Below are 21,444 nucleotides of genomic sequence, written 5' to 3'. Positions count from 1 at the left end.
CTGAAAAAGCTACAAACGAAATCACATAAAAGGAAATCTCTTAACAAAAGTTTGGATTCTATCGCCACTGCGAGCAGATGTGTTTTGTGTCGTCTGCACAACTAGTTTCGCTTTCGACAAGAGCGATTACGTCACAGCTGTCAGTCATTAGCATTGGGAAAAAAAAACAACGGCGGGGAGCATTAAACAATATCAGCCGTTCTAATGGCTCTAAAAGTTTTCTAAAGAACTATTAGGATTTGTTGTTCGCAAATCGAAGGTATAGTGCAAATCAAGAATAGTTTGGTTAGATTTGTGCACTTTTCGCTGTGTTAAATTCACAAAAATCGAGATCAAGTGAAACTTTCTTTGTTTTTGCGAAAAATGTGAAAAGGGGAGTGCTCGCATAATTCATACAATTGATATTCGGAAGTGTTAAGGAACATGTCAGTTGTTTTCGTATTCACGACATCCAGTTATGTCTCTGACATTACCCACCCGCCTTTTTTTTAATTTTCCTTCTTTTTATCCAATGATGTAATATAATTTTAGGCACACTGCTTAAGCTCAAAGATGCCAAGGATATTTTATAATCTTCATTAACGACTAACTTAAAACTAGAATAGTATAATTAGACTATGTCATCTAGGGTTCTCGTAGATCCAGCCTTCAGCAGGCGATCGGCAGTGGTCGATGAATTGAGTGTTGCATGAGTCTTCCAGATGGCGTTGGTAAGTGTGGGTCTGCGGGAAACACCCCCAGGCTACGAAGGCCCTGCGGGTGGCCCGCATGGTGATCATCGACTGGAGCGGTCTTTCGTGGGCGGTGATGATGATATTGCCGAAGAGAAAGAAAGAGAAGTAAATATTGTGGAAAACGTGGTAAAAAGGAGATGTGGGACCAAATTATCTGAAAACGATAGAGATCTAATTAGTTGCCATCGAGATGCTGAAGAGACAGGGAATGGGGAACGAAAAAGTTAGTGACAAAAAAAGATCTTGTGAGTTATAATGAAGATGGTGGACAGGGACGGGGATCGAGAGAATCGGGCGGATGTTAGCGTCGAACCTGTAGGTGGAGTTTATACATTCTGAGCGAGGAATAACACATTACACTTGTATATCAATGTGTTTAAGGTACTGGTATATGAGAAGCATATATAAACTATCCCGACTCGCCAACACATCTCGAACCGGAACCTCAGGCGGTCTACCTCGGGCCCTAAGGGATTCCAGTAGCTTCGACCTGGCGTCACGATACCCTACGCACGACCACACGACATGCTCGATGTCCTGATAATCGTCGCCACAGGTGCAGAGACCGCTCTCCGCGAGCCCAACACGCCAGAGATGTGCGTTGAAAGTGTAGTGATTTGATATGAGCCGCGACATAACACAAATGAAATCGTGACTCACGTTCATCCCCCTGAACCAAGGTTTCGTCGATACCATAGGAATAATAGAATGTAGCCATCGTCCCAGTTCGTCATTGCTCCATGAAGTTTGCCAACTTTCAAGAGTTTTCTGGCGAGAGATACTGAAAAGTTCATTGAAGCAGATTGGTCTTTCATAAATATCACCTTCTAATGCGCCCACCTTAGCCTTTTCATTGCCCGGAATGGAACAATGCGAAGGGACCCAGACTAACGATATTAAATAAGACCGTTCAGATAAAGTTCGCAAGTGTTCCTATATTTTCCCCAGGAAATATGTGGGATACTTTCTATTGAGCTTAGACTGTCCGTGACAATGAAGTAATGGTCTTTGGGCAAGGTTACAATGATCTCGAGAGTGTACTTGATAGAAGCTAATTCTGCGACGTAAACTGAAGCCGGATCACTGAGTTTGTAAGAAGCGGTGATGTTTTGATTGAAGATGCCGAAGCCTGTGGACCTGTTGATGTTTGATCCGTCAGTGTAAAACACCTTTTCACAGTTGACTGTTCTAAATTTATTATAAAAAATATTTGGGGCCACTTGAGGGCGCACGTGATCCGGAATTCCACGAATCTCTTCTATCATGGAAGTGTCGAAAAACACAGTAGAATCAGAAGTATCCAGGAAATGAGCACGGTTGGAAACAAACGATGAAGGATTAATATTCTGAGCCATGTAATCAAAATACAAGGACATAAAACGGGTCTGAGAATTGAGCTCGACAAGCCTTTCGAAGTTTTCAATCACCATCGGATTCAAGATATCGTATCGGATAAGTAGTCGATATGAGATATCCCAGAATCGATTTTTCAACAGTAAGACGCCCGCGAGCACTTCGAGGCTCATCGTATGAGTCGATTGCATGCAACCTAGGCAATACGCAAACAACGATACTGAATTCTTTCCAGTTTTATGAAATGGGTGTTCGCGGCGGATCGGATGCAGAAGCATCCATATTCCATTAAGGACAATATCGTTGGATCCATATTCCATTAAGGACAATAGCGGCGGATCGGATGCAGAAGCATCCATATTCCATTAAGGACAATATCGTTGTTTGGTACAGCCTGATCAGGTCTCCTGGGTGGGCAAGTGCCTTTGGAGTCGAATCAGACCCCAAGATATTTGAATGTGAAGACCTGAGCTATGTTTTTACCCCCTAGTTGAAGCTGTAGTTATGCTGGTTCTCGCTTCCTTGAAAATACAACCAGCTCAGTTTTCTCCGTAGGGAACTTGATACCCATTTGATGAGCCCATGTCGACAAGTTGTAGAGGGTATCTTGCAATGGTCCTTGGAGATCGGCAGCTTTGGGTCCTACAATGGACACAACGCTGTCGTCGGCAAGTTGTCTTAGCGTGCAAGATGTGTTGATACATTCATTAATGTTGTTTACGTAAAAGTTGTATAAAAGGGGGCTTAAGCATGAGCCCTGAGGAAGACCCATATAACTGAATCGTAATGTCGACAAATCACCATGCGCGAAATACATGTATTTCTCGGACAATAGATTACACAAAAAGTTATTCAAAATTGGTGAAAGACTATGCTGATGCAACTTCTCAGATAGGATGTTTATGGAAACTGAATCGAAAGCCCCCTTGATGTCTAGAAAAACTGACGCCATTTGTTCTTAACGAGCAAATGCCATTTGAATTTCTGTTGAGAGCAACGCAAGACAATCGTTCGTTCCTTTGCCCCTGCGGAAGCCGAATTGTGTATCTGAAAGTAAACCATTAGTCTCGACCCAATTGTCTAGACGAAACAGAATCATTTTTTCGAACAATTTCCGGATACAGGAAAGCATAGCAATCGGCCGATACGAATTGTGATCGGAGGCTGGTTTCCCTGGTTTTTGAATGGCAATAACTCTTACTTGTCTCCAGTCATGTGGGACAATATTATCCTCAAGAAGCCTATTGAATAAATTCAATAAGCGCCTTTTGGCAGAGACAGGCAAATTTTTAAACAAGTTGAATTTATTATGTTTACGTTTAGTCTTTGACTCATCAGTGCAGAGCAGTTCAAATTGAACTGCTTAGTGCTAAACTCGGCAGTTCAATTTGAACCGCTAAGCAGACGTAAAGTTTCTGCTACTTACAGAACACTTTTTGTTTTGCAACGGAGTGCAATGTCTTTTCTGGCGTGCCGAACGAAAACGTGTTTTCGACTATTTCTGGCCGATGCAGGTTTGGTCATTTAGGGGTTAGCCAAATTTTGTGCTAGGGCACATAACCGTTTTTATTATGTTTACGTTTCGTCTTTGACTCATCAATGCAGAGCAGTTCAAATTGAACTGCTTAGTGCTAAACTCGGCAGTTCAATTTGAACCGCTAAGCAGACGTAAAGTTTCTGCTACTTACAGAATACTTTTTGTTTTGCAACGGAGTGCAATGTCTTTTCTGACTTGCCGAACGAAAACGTGTTTTCGACTATTTCTGGCCGATGCAGCTTTGGTCATTTTAGGGGTTAGCCCCTGCTAAGGCACAGACGAAACGTAAACATAATAAAAACGGTTATGTGCCCTAGCACAAAATTTGGCTAACCCCTAAATGACCAAACCTGCATCGGCCAGAAATAGTCGAAAACACGTTTTCGTTCGGCACCTTAGAAAAGACATTGCACTCCGTTGCAAAACAGAAAGTTTTCTGTAAGTAGCAGAAACTTTACGTCTGCTTAGCGGTTCAAATTGAACTGCCGAGTTTAGCACTAAGAAGTTCAGACGGATGTTAGTTTTCGCGCCGGGTACCTGCTCGGCCATCCATGGAAGTTGACCATCAATGTCAACTTCCCTCTCTGAGCAGCCTAGATAGCCGTGTAGTGTCGGTAGCGGTATCCCAACTGGCTAAGAACAACGCTACGGTTCACCTGTACCGGTGGTATAAGTCCACCAAACAGGTAAGCCGTGTGGCATCCGGCGGAATTATTTTTTACCAAGAATTGATCCACTGGTTTCCTGTTCCATGTCGTAAAAGGCCACAAAAATAGGAACTCCTAAGTCAAGGTGTATTTCCGTGCCGATGGCTGAATGGCTGCAGGAGGTTAAACAATGCAGTCGTGAACGGAATATCTTGGGGTTTTCCCTTACTGTGTTAAGCGAAGCTCTGGCACAGTGGATGACTTCTTTCTTCGCAACTCGTGGGATTTAAATGATTAAAACATTAAAAAAAATCCTTACATGGTTCGCTATAGGCGATTATAAGCCAATATATTTGGTTTCTTGTAGTTGTTGTACGGTTAGTGCTGGAGGTGGAATGTTCGTTACTCTAATTGATAATGGTTAGAGTGGCACAAATCAATCTTCAGCATAAACGTACAGCAACTATGAATCTATCCAGACTTCTGCAAGAAGGTAAAGCTTTTATAGCTTTGGTTCAAGAACCATATATCCAAAAGGGAAACTTCTACGTTGGAAAATTGTTAAACCCAGTCTTTCTTGCCTTCAACAAGACCGGTATGACTAATCCACGTGAAATGCCTCGAGCATGCATACTTGCAAATAGTGCTCTCGATGTTTCTCTCATATCGGAGCTCACAACTCGGGATATTTGTGCTGTCACAGTTGGTATGACTATTGATGGCATAGACAGGAAATATGTCTATTGTTCGGCGTATTTACCGCATAACCAACCTTCGCCAAGCGATGACTTCAAAAAGGTTGTATCATACTGCTGCAAGAGTGATTTACCGCTTGTAATCGGCAGTAACATAAATGCTCACCATATCATTTGGGGCAGCACAGATATAAATTCGAGAGGCTCTGATATGATGGAATTTGTGAACAGTACAAACCTGCACATAGTCAATGCAGGAAACCGTCCAACTTTTGCGAGATCTGGAAGAGAGGAGGTTTTGGACGTAACTCTCTGCTCTGATAGAATTGCGCATGAGTTGGTGAATTGGCTCGTCTCCGATGAGCTCGAACCTTCGTTGTCTGATCATAAGTACATCTTCTTTGATCATTCAAACGTTAAATTTGATATTATCACATATCGTAATCCCAAATCTACAAACTGGGACCTCTATGAAGAGGGCTTGGCGACTAGATTTTACGGGTACCAACAAATAATTGAAACCCCAATTGATTTGGAAAATGTTGTCGACGAGACAAATTCACTCATAGTTGCAGCATATGAAGAGGCTTGTCCACTTCGGATTGTGCGAGCTACTAGAGGAACTCCTTGGTGGAATGCTGAACTTGCTAGACTAAGGAAACTATGCAGAAGAGCTTGGAACCACCGACGCAGAGATGGGTCGGAGGCATTCGTGTCGGCTCGAAGGACTTACAAAAATGCTCTCCGATCGTCTGAGCGAAGTGGTTGGAAAAGCCTCTGCACAAATGTCTCTAGTCTCAACGAGGCTAGCAGATTAAATAAGTTACTTTCGAAGTCTAAGGCTTTAATGTCAGTTTCTTAAGAACTTCAGATGGTGAACACTTGTCTGAAGAAGGTGATGTACTTCACTATCTTTTTAACACTCACTTTCCAGGATGTATAGATCCATCACCGACAGCTTTTCCCGAGACTTTTTCAGGTAGTTACGATTCTTGGCCCTTACACGCAATGCTTAGCAATCGACTTCTTTGTTCATCGCTTTGGCAAGCAGAGATTAGAAATCTGAGTGTCTGTGAGTGTCCTCAAGGTGGTGTACTATCCCTACTTTTATGGAACCTAGTCGCTGATGGTTTGTTAAGGAAACCTAATAATCTTGGATTTCCGACTTATGGTTTTGCCGACGATTATCATATATTGATGACCGGTATAAGCATTAACACTCTCTTTGATTTAATGCAACAAGCCCTGCGATCTGTTGAACAATGGTGTTGTCAGGTTGGATTATCTGTAAATCCGGGCAAAACATCAATGGTGTTTTTCACTCATCGTAGGATAATCACAGGAGCTCGTCCGTTGCAGTTCTTTGGTTCAAAGGTCACTGTGGTCGATCAAGTTAAATACGTCGGGGTTATTCTTGATTCAAAACTGAATTGGTCTGCTCACATTGACTTCAGGATTAAAAGAGCTTGCATGGCTTTCGGTCCCAGGAAGTGATGGAAATTTTTGCTCGGAATTTATTTTTTCAAGGCCTGGAGCTTTTTTCTCTGGTTTTTTTGCCATCACTACCAGTTGTTGTAATTTTTCGAGACCCATCAGAGGACATCTTCGAACCCTTACTAGGGAGCCTTTGAGAAGATTTATTTCTTCTCTTTCTGATTGATGAACTATGAGAGACAGCCGAAGATGTACCTTTGAGGGGGTCATCATATTCGCTCTCGTCAGTTGACAAGTAAGCGTAAGGATTTTCGGTAGGGGGCGTAGCACATTTCAACATTTCCGCAAATGAGCGTTTGGAATGTTGCTTGAGTGAACGCTTCATTTTATCCTTACGCAATCTATACACGGGACAATCAGAGAGGTCATGCGGCCCCTTCTTACAGTAGAGACACTTTTCATTGTCTCCACTACAAGAGTTATTCGCATGACTCCCTCCACACTTTATACACCGGGATTTAGTACAACAATGGGATGCTGTATGTCCCAATTGTTTGCAATTGGTGCAGTTCATGACCCGCGGCACAAAAAGGCGAACAGGTAAACGAACTCGGTCCAGGAGGACCTAATTAGGCGAAGTTGAGCCAGCGAAAGTCACCCGATACGAGTCTGATGGGATATAGGACTTAGTCCCATCCTCAGCGGTCGATACTGAGCGCAATTGCTTGCAGTCCAGTATCTTAACGTTCTTGAGTAGGGGGTTTTTAAAACCGCATGCCCCATACTTAAGAACGTCCTCGCAAGTCAGACTCGGATCGGTGATCACGCCGTCTATCTCGACTTTGCGAGCTGGTACGTATACGCGATACTCCCGCGTGAAATGCTCACTTTGAACGATCTCATTAGCCTGTTTTGCACTGGCTAACAAGACCCTAAGCTTGTCCGGGCGTACTTTTTCAATTTTTTGTACAGTATTGTATCGCGAGGTCAGGTCTTTTGAAAGTCTTAGAAGGTTCAATTTTTTACTATTGGCTTTGGTCCGGATGTAAACCGCATACGGTCCGGCCGGGAGTGCAAGCCCATCGGGATAGCTTTTAATGCGAGCTTTATTGCCATCAGAAGCATCCATTCGATCATCTGGGGAAAGATCAGGCAATTCTATATTTCTTGTCATATCACGGACCTGTGTCCGTGCGGTCAAAATCGGGGTGCAAATAAAGTGATATTAAACAACAGGGAAAATAAAGTTTCACTTAGCTTAAGCTCCAAAACGGTGAACGGCTGCCAATACCCGGTCCGAGGCAATCGGTAAATATTCCTTCCAGTAGAGTGCAAAAAACCTCTTTCAGGAAAAGCACTTTTTTCAGTCTCTCACTACACTGTCCAATGAAACGTTTCTCTTTTTATCACTATATACATTTATTTATCACTGTTTCTAATGTATATGTAAACAATATATACGCAGCGCCCAGCTGGCGCTGGCTAACGGTACCACACGCAGTGCTGCGTTACACAAGCTCACAGTCGGCCTTGAGAACTTATTAATTCGAATTATCACTCGACCGCACTGATGCAGACAATAGAATACGGAATGACCTTGATAACGGAATAAAACAATTCACCACGCGATTGGAGAAAGCCGAATTTACGTTCGATCGATCCGATAGTCACAAAAAATGCATCAATTGAAACATTAACGAAATTATAATAATGGTATAGATCACGATTCTAGGTACTAGATACACGGAATAATATTCTTCATGAAATAATTCCTTTGAAAAGCAGCTCTAGTTTAAATGTTTATTATATTGGACAGCGTATGCGTCATTCTAAGGAACTATTTCTAATATTTCCTATTCTTCCGTTGTGTGTTATATATTTCATAGTCATTGCTAATCGTATTCACGTCAATCCGGTTATGTATCTAACATTACACACTCGCCTTTTTATACCAATCTGACTTATCTGGCATAAGTCTCTGCTCAAATAAAAAAAAAAACGACAAGATTTAGACGTCGACCCTCGAAGCACACTTTTTCATTTTTGTTATCATTCCAAACTCTGAGTGTACCGTTTCAGATATTGCCGGTTTTTCTAATTATCTAACGACAATTTTCTAATAATCTAACGACAAGATTTAGACGTCGACCCTCGAAGCACACTTTTTCATTTTTGTTATCATTCCAAACTCTGAGTGTACCGTTTCAGATATTGCCGGTTTTTCTAATTATCTATTCAAGTCCACTAATTTTCTTTACTCTAGTATTGCTGTCGATGGAAGTTTTACACAACTTTTCCTGGAACCGATTGTGATTTTTTTTAAAGATTCGAGAACATAATTTACGTTGCCTATGCGTAGGAAAAATGAACCAATATTGACGATCGTTATTAATAAAACGAACGTATCGGTGTCAATTTAACAGATGTATTCCAAAATGTCTCACCTGAGCAGCAACACGTCCCGCATCTTGCATTTGAATTTTTAGTAGTTCCATCGGCGTAGTTATTACAATTTGGCATAAACCAGCCAGCCCTCCAGCTAACATTTGTCGAAAGATCGGCAATTTCCTGTTTAGAACAATTTCCACAATGAAAAATCTTTTTGCAAATATAGTCAAATAACTATTTACCCATCTGTAGTGGTTAGATTGAATCTGAAAAAGTCATTGGCAGCTAATTTGATTGCTTTTTCGGGTGTGATGAGAAGAATATTAACAGCCGAGCCACGATACATTCCAAAGTATCCTTCCGCTTTATATGTCTTCTTAAAACAATCAAACCTAAAAGAGTAGATAAATTGTGATGATATAGGAACTTGATAACAAAGGAAGTAAACATTGCATAGTGGTCCAAAACGGGAAATTAGCGTAACAAAAATATTTTCACTGCTAAATAATAGTTTTTTGTAGTTGGCGTCTTCACAAAAGTTGTTTGTAATCAAATGGCGCTTCTTTTTGATGCAGAAAGTTACTAGGGTGGTCCTTATTTAAATTGAAATCTGAAATCTAACTTTCTTAATGTAATTCAAAAACAATTTTGTTGTACAATAAAGTTGAAGTAAATTTTACTTTGAGCAACTTTGCTAAAAAAAGTTACATAAATTTTCCGAGTAAAATCACTTTTCACCTTTTTTATAAATATAAAAAATAGGTATAGAATTCGCTCAAACTTTAGAAAAATTTTCCGAGGCCCGGAGGGCCGAATGTCATATACCAATCGATTCAGATCGACGAACTGAGCGCATGTCCGTGTGTGTGTGTGTGTGTTTTTTTGTCCTCTCAACCTGCCTCAGCAGAGAAAACCGATTGGAAAAACTCTGCTACACCTATATGCCTCGATCCCCCTGGTACCACTGATGCGACTGCTTCAGGGGGGGAGGCAATGTGCTCCTGCACTCTTCTATTGCTGTGCTCATGCACTTTTGGTCGCTTCTAATCCGTGCTCATGCACTTATCGTATTGCGCAAATTCTTCAAGCGATTCCAGCTTGCTGGTCGCTCCTCCACTTTCTCTGTAACTCCGTCAGCATTTTTGTAAGTGCCCTGCTGATCGCGTTCCACGTCTCCTCAGTGCGGCACATCTCGTCGACAACGTTTTCTATATTTAATGCCGGCATCGATCTTTTTATCACCTCGAATCTGGGGGAAATGAACACCACGTGCTCCGGTGTCTCCTCCACGTTCACGCACTCCGGGCAGAAGGGCGAAGCGGCATGGCCAAACGGATGTAGGTACTGCCTGAAGCAGCCATGACCAGACAAAAACTGGGTTAGGTGGAAATTCACTTCTCCATGCTTCCGGTTCACCCAGGTCGACACATTAGGGATGAGCCGATGGGTCCATCTCCCTTTCTCCGTGGAATCCCATTCCTGTTGCCACTTTGCCATTGAGGCCGTTCGTACTAACGTTCTCACTTGCCTGGTCGTCCTCCGCACGTAGCACTCGATATCCTCCTCCAATGTGATGCAGATTGGGATCATCCCTGCAATCACACAAACTGCCTCCGACGATATCGTTCTATATGCGCTCGCTACTCGCATGGCCATGAGCCGGAACGCACTGTTTAGCTTTGCCCGATTTCGCTTGGTTTTTAGCACAGCTCCCCAGGCTGGAACTCCGTACCGCAGTATCGAAGATAACACACTCGCCAGCAGTCGTCTCTTGCTGCTTCTTGGACCACCGGTGTTTGGCATAATCCTTGACAGTGCGTTGATCGCCTTCGCCACCTTTTCACAGGCGTAGTTGACGTGGCTGTTAAAGTTTAGCCGATCGTCGATCATCACACCCAGATGCTTCAGTTGTCGCTTCGATGCTATTTCGTGTTCTTCGATGGAGATTTCCATTCGCTGCACTGCCTTGCAGTTGCTCACCAATAGCACCTCCGTTTTGTGGTGGGCTATCTTCAGCTTGAATCCATTCATCCAGTTTTCGATGATGCCGATCGATTCTACCGCCAACATTTCTACCTCCTCCGGCGTCTCGCCTGTTACTGATAAAACGATATCGTCCGCGAAACCCACGAGCACGACGCCTGTAGGTAGCTGCAGCGAAAGCACTCCGTTGTACAGAGCGTTCCACAGCGTTGGTCCGAGGATGAAGCCTTGTGGAACTCCCGCCGACACATTCATCCTCCTCTGTCCAGCTTCAGTGTCGTACACCAAGACTCTGTTATGGAAGTAGCTTTTCAAGATCCGACACAGGTAGTCTGGAACTCGCATTCTATGCAGCGCTACGGCGATAGCCTCCCAGCTAGCGCTATTGAACGCGTTCTTGACGTCAATTGTGATTACGGCGCAGTACCGGTTTCCTCTCCTCTTCTGTTTGGACGCCTTCTCGGCCCTCTCTAGGACCGTCCGGATAGCATCCACCGTCGACTTTTCCTTCTGAAATCCGAACTGCAGCCGTGACAGTCCATTCTCTCCTTTGTAAACGGCTCCACCCTGTTAAGGATGACCTTCTCCAACAGCTTCCCAAGTGTGTCCAGCAGGCATATCGGTCTATACGATGCTGGATCCCCCGGCGGTTTTCCTGGCTTTGGCAGTAAAACCATTTTCCGTTCCATCCAAATGTCTGGAAGTTGCCTTCTTCCATACATTTCTGCATCGCCCACCTGAACATATCGGGGTTGGCCAGGACCGTCGATTTCAACGCCACGTTGGGGATCCCGTCCGGACCCGGACCTTTGTTCACTTTCAGTTTTTTCGCCACTGCTTCTAACTCGGCATTGGAGGCCTGCCGAGCTTTCGCACTACCTTCGTCTTCCTCACCATACGGTGTTGGTGGCCACGTCGTTGGGTCGTGCTTCGGAAAGAGACCCTCCACGATTATCTTCAGTTTATCTTTCGGCTGCCGTCGCTGGACCTTTGATCTTCGCCATCACGACTCGGTACGCGTTACCCTAATGGGTTTGCGTCGGCTTCTCTGAATAGCTCCTTGTGGCAGTTCGACTTGCTCACGATTATCTCCTTTTTAAATGCGGCTCTGGCCTCCTGGAACGCCAACTTCCTCTCCTCTCTATCCGGGAGGATTCTTGTCCTCTGGTAGCGTCTTCTGGCTCTCAGGCAGACAGCACGGAGGGTGCCGAGTGTCTCCTTCCACCAATGTGCAGGACGCCGTCTGTACCTTGGCTCCCATTTTCGTGGCACTGTAGTGTCGCATGCCCTTGTAAGCACTCTTGTCAGCTCTACCGCATCCATGTCTGGAGTGTCGCTGTTCGCACGGAGTGCTTCGACGAAGAGGTCCTTGTCGAAGGCCTTCGTCTTCCACTTTCGTTCGCATGTTCTGCTTCCCTGTATGGCCGTGGGGTTCCGTTGGCCAACGCCGTAGCAGACCGCCTGGTGAGCACTATGGGTGTACTCTTCGCTTACTCTCCAGATCATGCTGCGCGCCAGCGATGGGCTGCAGAAGGTAATGTCGATGATCGACTCCCGCCCGTCTTTCCTAAATGTGCTAACGGTTCCAGCGTTGCACAGTTGTACCTCCAACTTCGCTAGCGCTTCCAGCAGGTTGTAACCTCTAGCATTGGTGAGCCTGCTACCCCACTCCACGGCCCACGCATTGAAGTCTCCACCGATCAGTACTGGCCTGCGTCCAACCAGCTTGTCGGTTAACTCCTCCAGCATCTGATCGAATTTCTCCGCTGTCTTCCTTGGCGGTGCATAGCAGCTGCATACGAAGATGCCGTTGATTCTGGCGATGACGAAACCTCCGTACGTGCTTGCAACCACCACCTGAATAGGAAATCTTCCAGTCACATGTATAGCAGTCGTTCTCGTACTATCTGCCACCCAGTTGTTGTTACCGAGAGGAACGCGATACGGCTCTGCAATAATCGCAACGTCGCACTTTGATTCTGTTGTTGACTGCCTCAACAGTTGCTGTGTGGTGTCGCAATGATTCAGGTTTATCTGCATTATCTCCATTACTGTCGACCTGCGATCGCCTTCTTATATGTAGGGCACTTGTATCCACCCGTCGAGTGGGCGTTTCCTTCTTCCGTAGTGCAGAGCATGTACTTTGGCGCCTGCGAGCAGTCCTTCTCTCCGCATTTTCTGCATTGTTCAGATCTGTCTGGGCCTTTTCAGTTGGCCGACATGTGTCCGAAGCCCATGGACTGGAAGCATCTCAAAACCCGTTTGCTGTCACTCCTTACTACTCGGGCGGCGACTCTCAGCGGGCCCATCGAACAGCCAACTCGTACCTTGCCTATCTTCAGCAATTTGCTGGCCGCAGGCAACGATAGTCGAATCATCGCTGTTTGTGTGCCTTGGTGCCCCTTCATCAACCGGATCCTTAGAACCTCTTCTCCCAATTCGCATTGCGTCTTCAGTACACTACCAAGCTCCTCTACTGTTGTGATCTCGTCCAGGTATCGACATTCGATCGTTGCTTCCTGGCACAAAGCCTTCACGTTCCCGCAATCCCCGACGAGGTCGCCCAATGACTTGGCGAACTGCTCTCGGTAGGCAGAACTTTTAATCGCTGGATCCTTCTTCAGTTCTTACAAAAAACCATATTTCATTATACCTTAGCTAGTACAGATAGTATATCAGTAAAGTTATTTCAGTGCTCACGGGTGCCTATATTAACATATTGCATCAGTCAGTAAAAACTGTACCAGCGAGCGAGTTAATTGATTATGTACACAAGCGACGCGATCGCATTGCATTCACGTATATCCATAGCAATGAAAATATGTATATTGATTATAGGTGGTGGTTAGTCAACCCAAGAATGTCCAGTATGGATTAATTAGGGCAGCCTTACATAAATATGCCGGAAAAGAACATTTCGCCGTTAAGAGTTAGCAGTGAATTCCAGATTTGTGTAAATCTTGAATATATGTATAGCTTTTGGTTAGGTAGTTATATTTTGAGTATAAAAGGGATGGTTTTTGATTTTATCGAGGCTCCTTAATTCAACTGTTAAGAGTAATGCTCCATGGGCGACCGGGTAACACCGTAATCAAACTTGGACGCCATTACTCGTGCTAAAGAAGTAATTAAGGAAAAAAGCAAAGTTTAGTATAGAAGTTAGGTCAGGCACAAAATTTATGTGCCTCAGGGAAAGTTTTGTATGTAGTGAAAAAAATAAAAAAAATAAATAGAGGTAAATATAAGTGAAGTTTACAGATTAAAAGAAAACGTCACGTCAATTAGATGACATTTTGTGCGTTGAAAGAAATACCCCTCTCGCCGCTCGGGTGCGTACATTTGTGGTGACAGCGGAAAACACGAACATTTGAAAAAAAAAATAATACACTATTCGAGAGGAGGTATTGTGCCGCGAGTGAATTTAAAATGAAGAAAATCATAATAATAATCAGGTGAGTCTGCATTTAATTATTTTATATATACAGTGGACAAATAAACGCACGACAAGGCAGGTTTATGAACCCAGCAGTCTGTACATTGTCGGTACCAGTGATATCCGCGGTCATGTTGAAAATATGAGTTTTTATTTCTTCACTTCAGTCAGGTTGGCGGACGCTAGAGTGAAAAAAAAAGTTAGGCACGCAGATAGCTACAATAACAGCGGTCAGGTACATAATTGACTGAATGCATACGAATTTCTGATCGTACTAATAATCGACGTCCTTTTGGGTATTTCTGTGCTAATGAAAGCACATAATAGATATATTGATAAAACGAGCAAACGCAGCAGATACAACCACGTACACATATCGACAATAATATGATTGGGTAGCTTTTGCACTTGACGCACGCGCGAATGAAATGAAATAAAAACAGACATATATCTGATTCTTATATTCGACAACCGCTTATGCTTCGGCAATGATTGTTGGTTCATATTTTGCAACCAACTATAACATAAGAAAAATATCGGAACAATTAGTTTTGCATTTTAAATTCAAAGTATCTTAAATAGTACAAATAAATCTCAAATGAAACGATAGAACGTTTTCTCGTACTAATTAAATATATTGAAACCCATCCACGATGACGACATGTCATCCACGATTCAAAGTAACAACCTATGCACATATCCGGAATAGTGACAAAAAGTGCAACCAATGCATTTTAAGCCACGCGCATAGCAGCGGTATGATGATACATACAGTGTAAATAATAATAATAATATAGGGTAGTAACTTCGCGCGATCGACTTCGCGAACGATTGAAACATTACTAGCGCAGGTTAAATTCTCGTATGGTATGTAATATTAGGAAATTTGAAACTGTGTTGGCCATGGTCAAGATATTGCGGCCTACGATGATTTGTATATGTTTGGAACATATCAAAGTTGCTATGATTAACAAGTATTTCTAGATTCCAATCAAAATATTAAACTAAAATAGATTGCATGAGTTGTAGCAAAATAATAATTTACATTTACATGTCAGTGTGGTATTTTATGCTGGTTAGGGTCGCACACGATGCTAACATTTGTGTGTATGGTATATCAGTGGTTTTGCGTTTCCCATAATCTTCAACACATAATATGATGGAACTGATGTTATCAGTTCATTTGATTCAAATTTTGAGAACCCCCGTGTTATAATGGGTGTGGTAATAATAAAGGTACAGAGCAGAAAAATGCAAATCCGGGCGAAAGTTGCTCGTGCATGGCAACTATTGCGATGTGTTATACAATGACCAGTAATTTAAAACTAGGTCAAGTTTGTTTACGATGATTGTTCTTTTTGTTTGTCGATCATGCCCACGGTCAAGATCGTAGTTTTTCACTGTTAAATAGTTAAATAGGTAGTCGACGGAAATTAATCTCATACTGGTGGGGGGGGGGGGGATTAGTGAAAACAAAACTATTAAAAGCGCACAGCGTGTTTGAAAAATTCCTGCATATGTTAAAAATGATGCTAGTAAAAACATACAACAGAGGTTTTACAAAAATACAACAGTATAAAAATGAGATGAAGAGCTACTAGTTAAAAAGATAAAGCGGCATAGCGAATTAAAGTCACATTGACAATGGTGAACGAAAATAATATTGAAGGCGGTGGTGCCTATCGATTTCCGATGTTGGATGCAATACAATGTACACCATAATTTCATGGTTCAGTTAATGAACTGGAACCATTTTTATGTCAAATAAGTTATTTTGCGGAGCAAATCCCGCAAGGTGCGAATGAAAAACCTTTAGCAAATGTGATACTTACGAAATTAAAAGGAAATGCCGCAACTTTTATTAATAGAATAAGAGCCAACACAATAAATGATGTGTTCCAACATTTGAGAGATCAATTTGCAGCAAAAGTTACAGTAGAAGAGATTCTTATCAGGATCGAAACTCTCGAACAAAAATATGGAGAATCTTTTGAAGAGTACACCGAAAAAGCGCTACAAATAATGGAATTTATTGACGCTCAACAAGAGAATCAAGGCACGGAGGAAGTACAAAAATCCTTCGCAGAAAGAGCATTATCGATTCATTTTATAGCAGGATTATCGAAAAAAAACCTTATGAAAATAGCAAAAAACCACAGGCACCTTAAGTTTCAAGAATTAATCAGATTCCTGAAAGAGGAGGCGAAAATCAGTTATATATTAATAAATATTGAAAATCGGCTGCTATCCTACCATGCAATTGATAAACCAAAACTCTGTCCAAGCAACAAATATAAATGTTGTCCAGAGGGACAAATTGAAAATTCCCACAAATACAACCGAAATTTACACAACGAATTTTATCGTAACGACAGGTGCTTGATCGAAGATAGCAATTTTGATAGTAAACACTTAAAATATAATGCAAAACAACTGTGGGTAAACTGCATGACATACAGTAATAGAAACATATTGCGAAGATATGATCATAATATCAGAACCAGAAATGTGCCTGATCGAAGGAGATATGGAGCATCTAGATATTCGAACGCAAATAATTTCATGGAAAAACGTCCAGAAGGGATATGGGTTAAACTACATAACACAAAAGACTACGAATTTATGATGTTATTGAGATCGGCAACCAGCCCTAATAACGAAATGAGTTTCCTAGTAGACACAGGAGCAAGTGGCAACATGATAAGTAGACGAAACGCAGAGTACATGGGAGCATATACAATTATTGGAAACGAAGCCATAGAATATTCTGGAGTAACAGGTACTGTTAGAAAAACATTAGGTACCGTAGAACTAAATTTTATCATCGCAGGAAGAATTTTCCAAACGAAGTTCGACGTAGTGGAAAATTTGACTCCAGGTGGTATTTTGAAAATGAGATTTATGAATAAGTATGTTCTTAGTATGCACAATGACCGAGGGTGGATATGCTTACGGAAAATACCTCTCACATTCGAACCAAAAACGGAATCGTATGAAACTCATCAGAAACAGGAAAACCGAGTCTCGAAATACGAGGCAGGTAACGAGGTCAAGGTACAGGAAAAATACCAAACAGAAGATCAAACCAAGCTTAGTCTACAGGGTAGGCAGTGTACAGAAACTACAAAAAATTACACGGGGCAATTGCAAGAAAGTATGCAACCACATGAATTGTTGAAAATAAATTGTACTAAAAATAATCAATTGTTAGTGAGAATTGCTTCAGTAAAAACACCGAATGAAAAAATTAAATATATGCTCGATACTGGAGCCTTTTATAACGTGATGAGATGGGATACTGTTGCGAAAATAGGAGCAGAGGAAATAAACTGTAAAGATAATTTATACATTGCAGGCTTTGATGGAACTCAATCACAGACTATTGGATCAGTGAAAATCACGTTGATTATTGGAAAAACTCAATACAGAGTTAGGTTTTACATATTAAAAGATTTATGTGTTCCTGGAATCATTGGAGCAGAGTTTTTAAAGATATATACAATTTATGTCACTCAGAATTTCGAGTACATATGCTTAAGGGTACCAAACGAGTACATTAAAACAGAATATATTCCAATATCGGAAAAAGAAAATTTCAACAGAGCTGAGAATTATGGAACGCGTGCTGCAAATAAAGATAGGGTCAACAGTGAAACATTGAACCGCATGAATAATGAAACAAACGAAGTAGTTTGTGATAATAAACAGAAGCCCAAAAAGTTATCAAAAAGCGCAGCTAAATCCGACAACAATTGTTACATAAATAAATCAACAAGTAGCGAGAGTTCTATTAAGAAAAATATTAAAAATAATGTGGAGAATGCAAAAATGAATTAATCATCGTAAATGCAGAACTCTTCGAGCGCGTATATCAAAGCATGATAAACATGAAACAAACCAAAAAGTGAATAAAAATGAAAACATTAATGTTGTGCCTCAGAACAACAATGACATATACTACAACGACGATCGTGCAGATAGTATGCTTCCCTTTTGTGGAACTAACATAACTAATGAAAAAGAACAAGATTTGTTAGATAGATATTGCGACGAGGAAGATATATATTTACTTGATTTAGAATCAAATCAAGACCTGAGCTTATCGGAAAATAAAAGATACGGTCAAACAACTGGTCAGAACCGGACGGATAAAGTACTGGAAACATTGAATACAGATCACTTGAAAAGAGAAGACTTTGTAGGCATAGAGAGAATTATGGCAACGTATAGCGATGTCTTCTATTTGAAGGGGGATAAATTAACTATCACCGATGCAGCGGTACATGAAATGGAAACTACTTCAAATGTGCCTATCAATAAACGGCAATACAGAATTCCAGAAGCCACTAAAAAACATATTAATGAAGAAATTGAAGAAATGCGTAGGCAAGGTATCATAAGGCCTAGTAAGAGTCTTATGTATTCCTAAGAAGGACGATGAATTTGGCAACAAGAAATACAGAATTGTGGTTGACTTTAGGGCTCTAAATTTAGTAACAAAGCCATTTGTATATCCAATTCAACTAATCGACGAGATTTTAGATAATCTCGGAAACAGTAAATATTTTTCTACTTTGGATTTAAAATGGGGTTTTTACCAAGTACCTATTAACCCAAAAGATGCTGCCAAGACAGCGTTTTCAACTCCAAAAGGCCACTTTGAGTTCACAAGAATGCCTATGGGTTTACGAAATAGTCCATCCACTTTTCAGCGATTAATGAATACAGTGTTGTATGAAATAAATGACGTGAAAGCTATAGTCTACTTGGACGACATAATTGTTTTTGGTTCAACTATTGAAGAACATAATGATAACTTGTGCAAAGTTTTAAGGGCATTGTGCCGACATAATTTGAAAGTCGAGCCATCAAAATGTCAAATTTTAAAAACGGAAATAAAATACTTAGGTCATGCAATCGACAAGGGAGGCATTCGGCCTACGGAAGAAAACATTAAGGCAATTAAAGAAATGATAGCGCCCAGGACGGTTAAAGGAGTCCGCTCATTTTTAGGGACAGTAAATTTTTATGGAAAATTTATACCACATATAGCAGAGAAACGTAAACCACTGAACGATCTCTTGCGAAAGAATGTGAAGTTTGTTTGGACAAACGAGTGTCAAAAAGCCTTTGAGGAACTTAGAAGCTTTTTAACTTCAGATACACTGTTGGTAAGACCAAATTACAAAGACATGTTCGTAATCACAACAGACGCTAGTGAGTACGCCCTTGGAGCAGTACTTTCTCATGAAAAATCGGTTGAGAGACCAATAGCATACGCAAGCAGGGGCCTGGTAGGTGCCGAAAGAAGGTGCCACACCATTGAAAAGGAGCTATTGGCGATTGTATGGGCAGTAAACCGCTTTAGACATTATATTTACAATCAGAAATTCATTGTCTATAATGATCATAGACCTCTCATTTCAATATGGCACTTAAAAGAAACTTCGCCAACCCTTACGCGACTACGTCTGAAATTACAGGGCTCGAAATAGATTTTCGCTACAAACAAGGTAAAGACAATGTTGTGGCAGACTTTTTGTCGAGACTACCCGAGCAGGCCGAGTCCTTACACCCTATATCAGTAGTCACTAGACAATATAAACGTCAACAGCAGCAAGCGGAGAACAACGAACTTGCGAAGCGGAAAGACGCGGAAAATAAAACAACTCCCTCAAAACAATTTAAAGACGAATCAGGCAGGTTTACGTTATTTAAAAAATGGAATCCGCACATGGACGGATTAGAAAACATCGATTTTGGATGGAACGAAAACGAAGACTTAGGAACATCTTATTTCGACGAATATGAAATATGCATAAATAGCAATGATATCAAATTTGATCTGCTAAAATTTTCAAAACATAAAAATAACTAAAACGATTTTGATTGTATTTTTGTAATAGTAAACAGTAGATCAGCATACAAAGAACTAGCCGAACTGGTAGGTTTACCACACAGTTTAAAATACTATTTGAATGGAAGAATATTCGCAATTCCTGAACATAAAATCTGGGGATTAGTTATAAATGGCTCAAGTAAATCACTAACCGACTCTAAAATTCTATTAAATGGGTTAGTAGATGGTTTCAGTAATTGTCCCGAAGACATGAGAGGGGCGAAAAACATTCAGATAATTTCCTACCGAAATATGCAGAAAATTCCCGAATCAAATGTACTGAGGTTCATCGCAGAAAAATTTGATAAAATTTTAACCCTATACACACCGGAAAAAGACAGAATGTGGGTGCCAGAAAAAGATCGCGAAACTTTATTGAAAGAGTTCCACGATGCTCCTCTAGGTGGACATGTTGGAAGTAAATGAATGGCAGAGCGTATAAGTCCACTATTCCAATGGACAGGCGCAGGCCAAAAATTACAATCACTTTGGAGAGGACCATATGAAGTAGTCGATCTACCTAGTAAACAAACAGCTACAATTAAAATGGAAACAGGCTTGAGAAGATCCATAATAATCGATTGAAAAGATATACCGAATGATCGATGAAAAAAAAACTCGTAATCACTCGAAATATTTTAAGAATAAATATAAATATAATTTTAACTGAGAAGATAACCTTTAATCCAGTATAACTGTATAAGAATAGTGATTACTGTATACAAACAAAAAACAAATAAACAATAAAAATTAGCATATTATAAGACAATATACAAATGGAAGCACGAAATAATAGGATAAAGATCGAATTGAAGATTATTAGTCATGAAAAAGTGTAACAAAAGAAAGACTTTTAAACCAAGTATGAGATTTTGGAACACAAAATCAAGATGAAATTCAAGTTAACAAAATATGAAAATTATTAGCGAAAAATATATTCGACAGAGCGATATTGTTTGAATATGCAACATAAAAGTGTGGATAAGTTAATGTAAAACCGGACAAAAGTTATTTAAAGGTGTACGATTAGTGAAACGAACATAATATTAAAGAAATCGGGGTTGAAAGTATCAAAGGAGAAATAATCCGTTTTGAAACACTAGGATACGTAAAACAATATACAGGTATTTAGAAATAATGGGAAAACTCAAAGCTGCATTATGGCTATGATATGTTACAGAAACAGAAAAAAAAACATTATAAAGAAAACTAGATTAAAAACAAAATAAAACAAAATCAATGTGATCAAGATGTTAACTAAGTATGCAATATGAAAACCAAATGGGAACTAAAAATCAACTCGGATGGATCTATGGATTACGAAAGAAGTTATGTGAAAAA

At 41.0% G+C, this 21,444-nt stretch overlaps 1 protein-coding gene across 5 annotated transcripts in view; it reads right to left on the bottom strand.

The window, feature by feature from the left end:
- The window catches only part of LOC131433743 (mitochondrial glutamate carrier 1-like), a 461,990-nt gene that overhangs the window by 267,212 nt on the left and 173,334 nt on the right, over positions 1 to 21,444 (bottom strand). For all 5 annotated transcript variants that reach the window (XM_058600327.1, XM_058600328.1, XM_058600329.1 and 2 more), the window contains 2 exons: positions 9,031 to 9,180; positions 8,845 to 8,968 (listed from right to left, as the gene is read on the bottom strand). In XM_058600327.1, coding sequence (XP_058456310.1) covers positions 8,845 to 8,968; positions 9,031 to 9,180 — 274 coding nt within the window. The remainder of the gene's footprint in view (positions 1 to 8,844; positions 8,969 to 9,030; positions 9,181 to 21,444) is intronic.

The sequence above is a fragment of the Malaya genurostris genome, chromosome 3 (genome assembly GCF_030247185.1).
Source record: "Malaya genurostris strain Urasoe2022 chromosome 3, Malgen_1.1, whole genome shotgun sequence".
NCBI classification, from domain to species: domain Eukaryota; kingdom Metazoa; phylum Arthropoda; class Insecta; order Diptera; family Culicidae; genus Malaya; species Malaya genurostris.
This window is presented reverse-complemented; position numbering and strand designations above follow the sequence as displayed.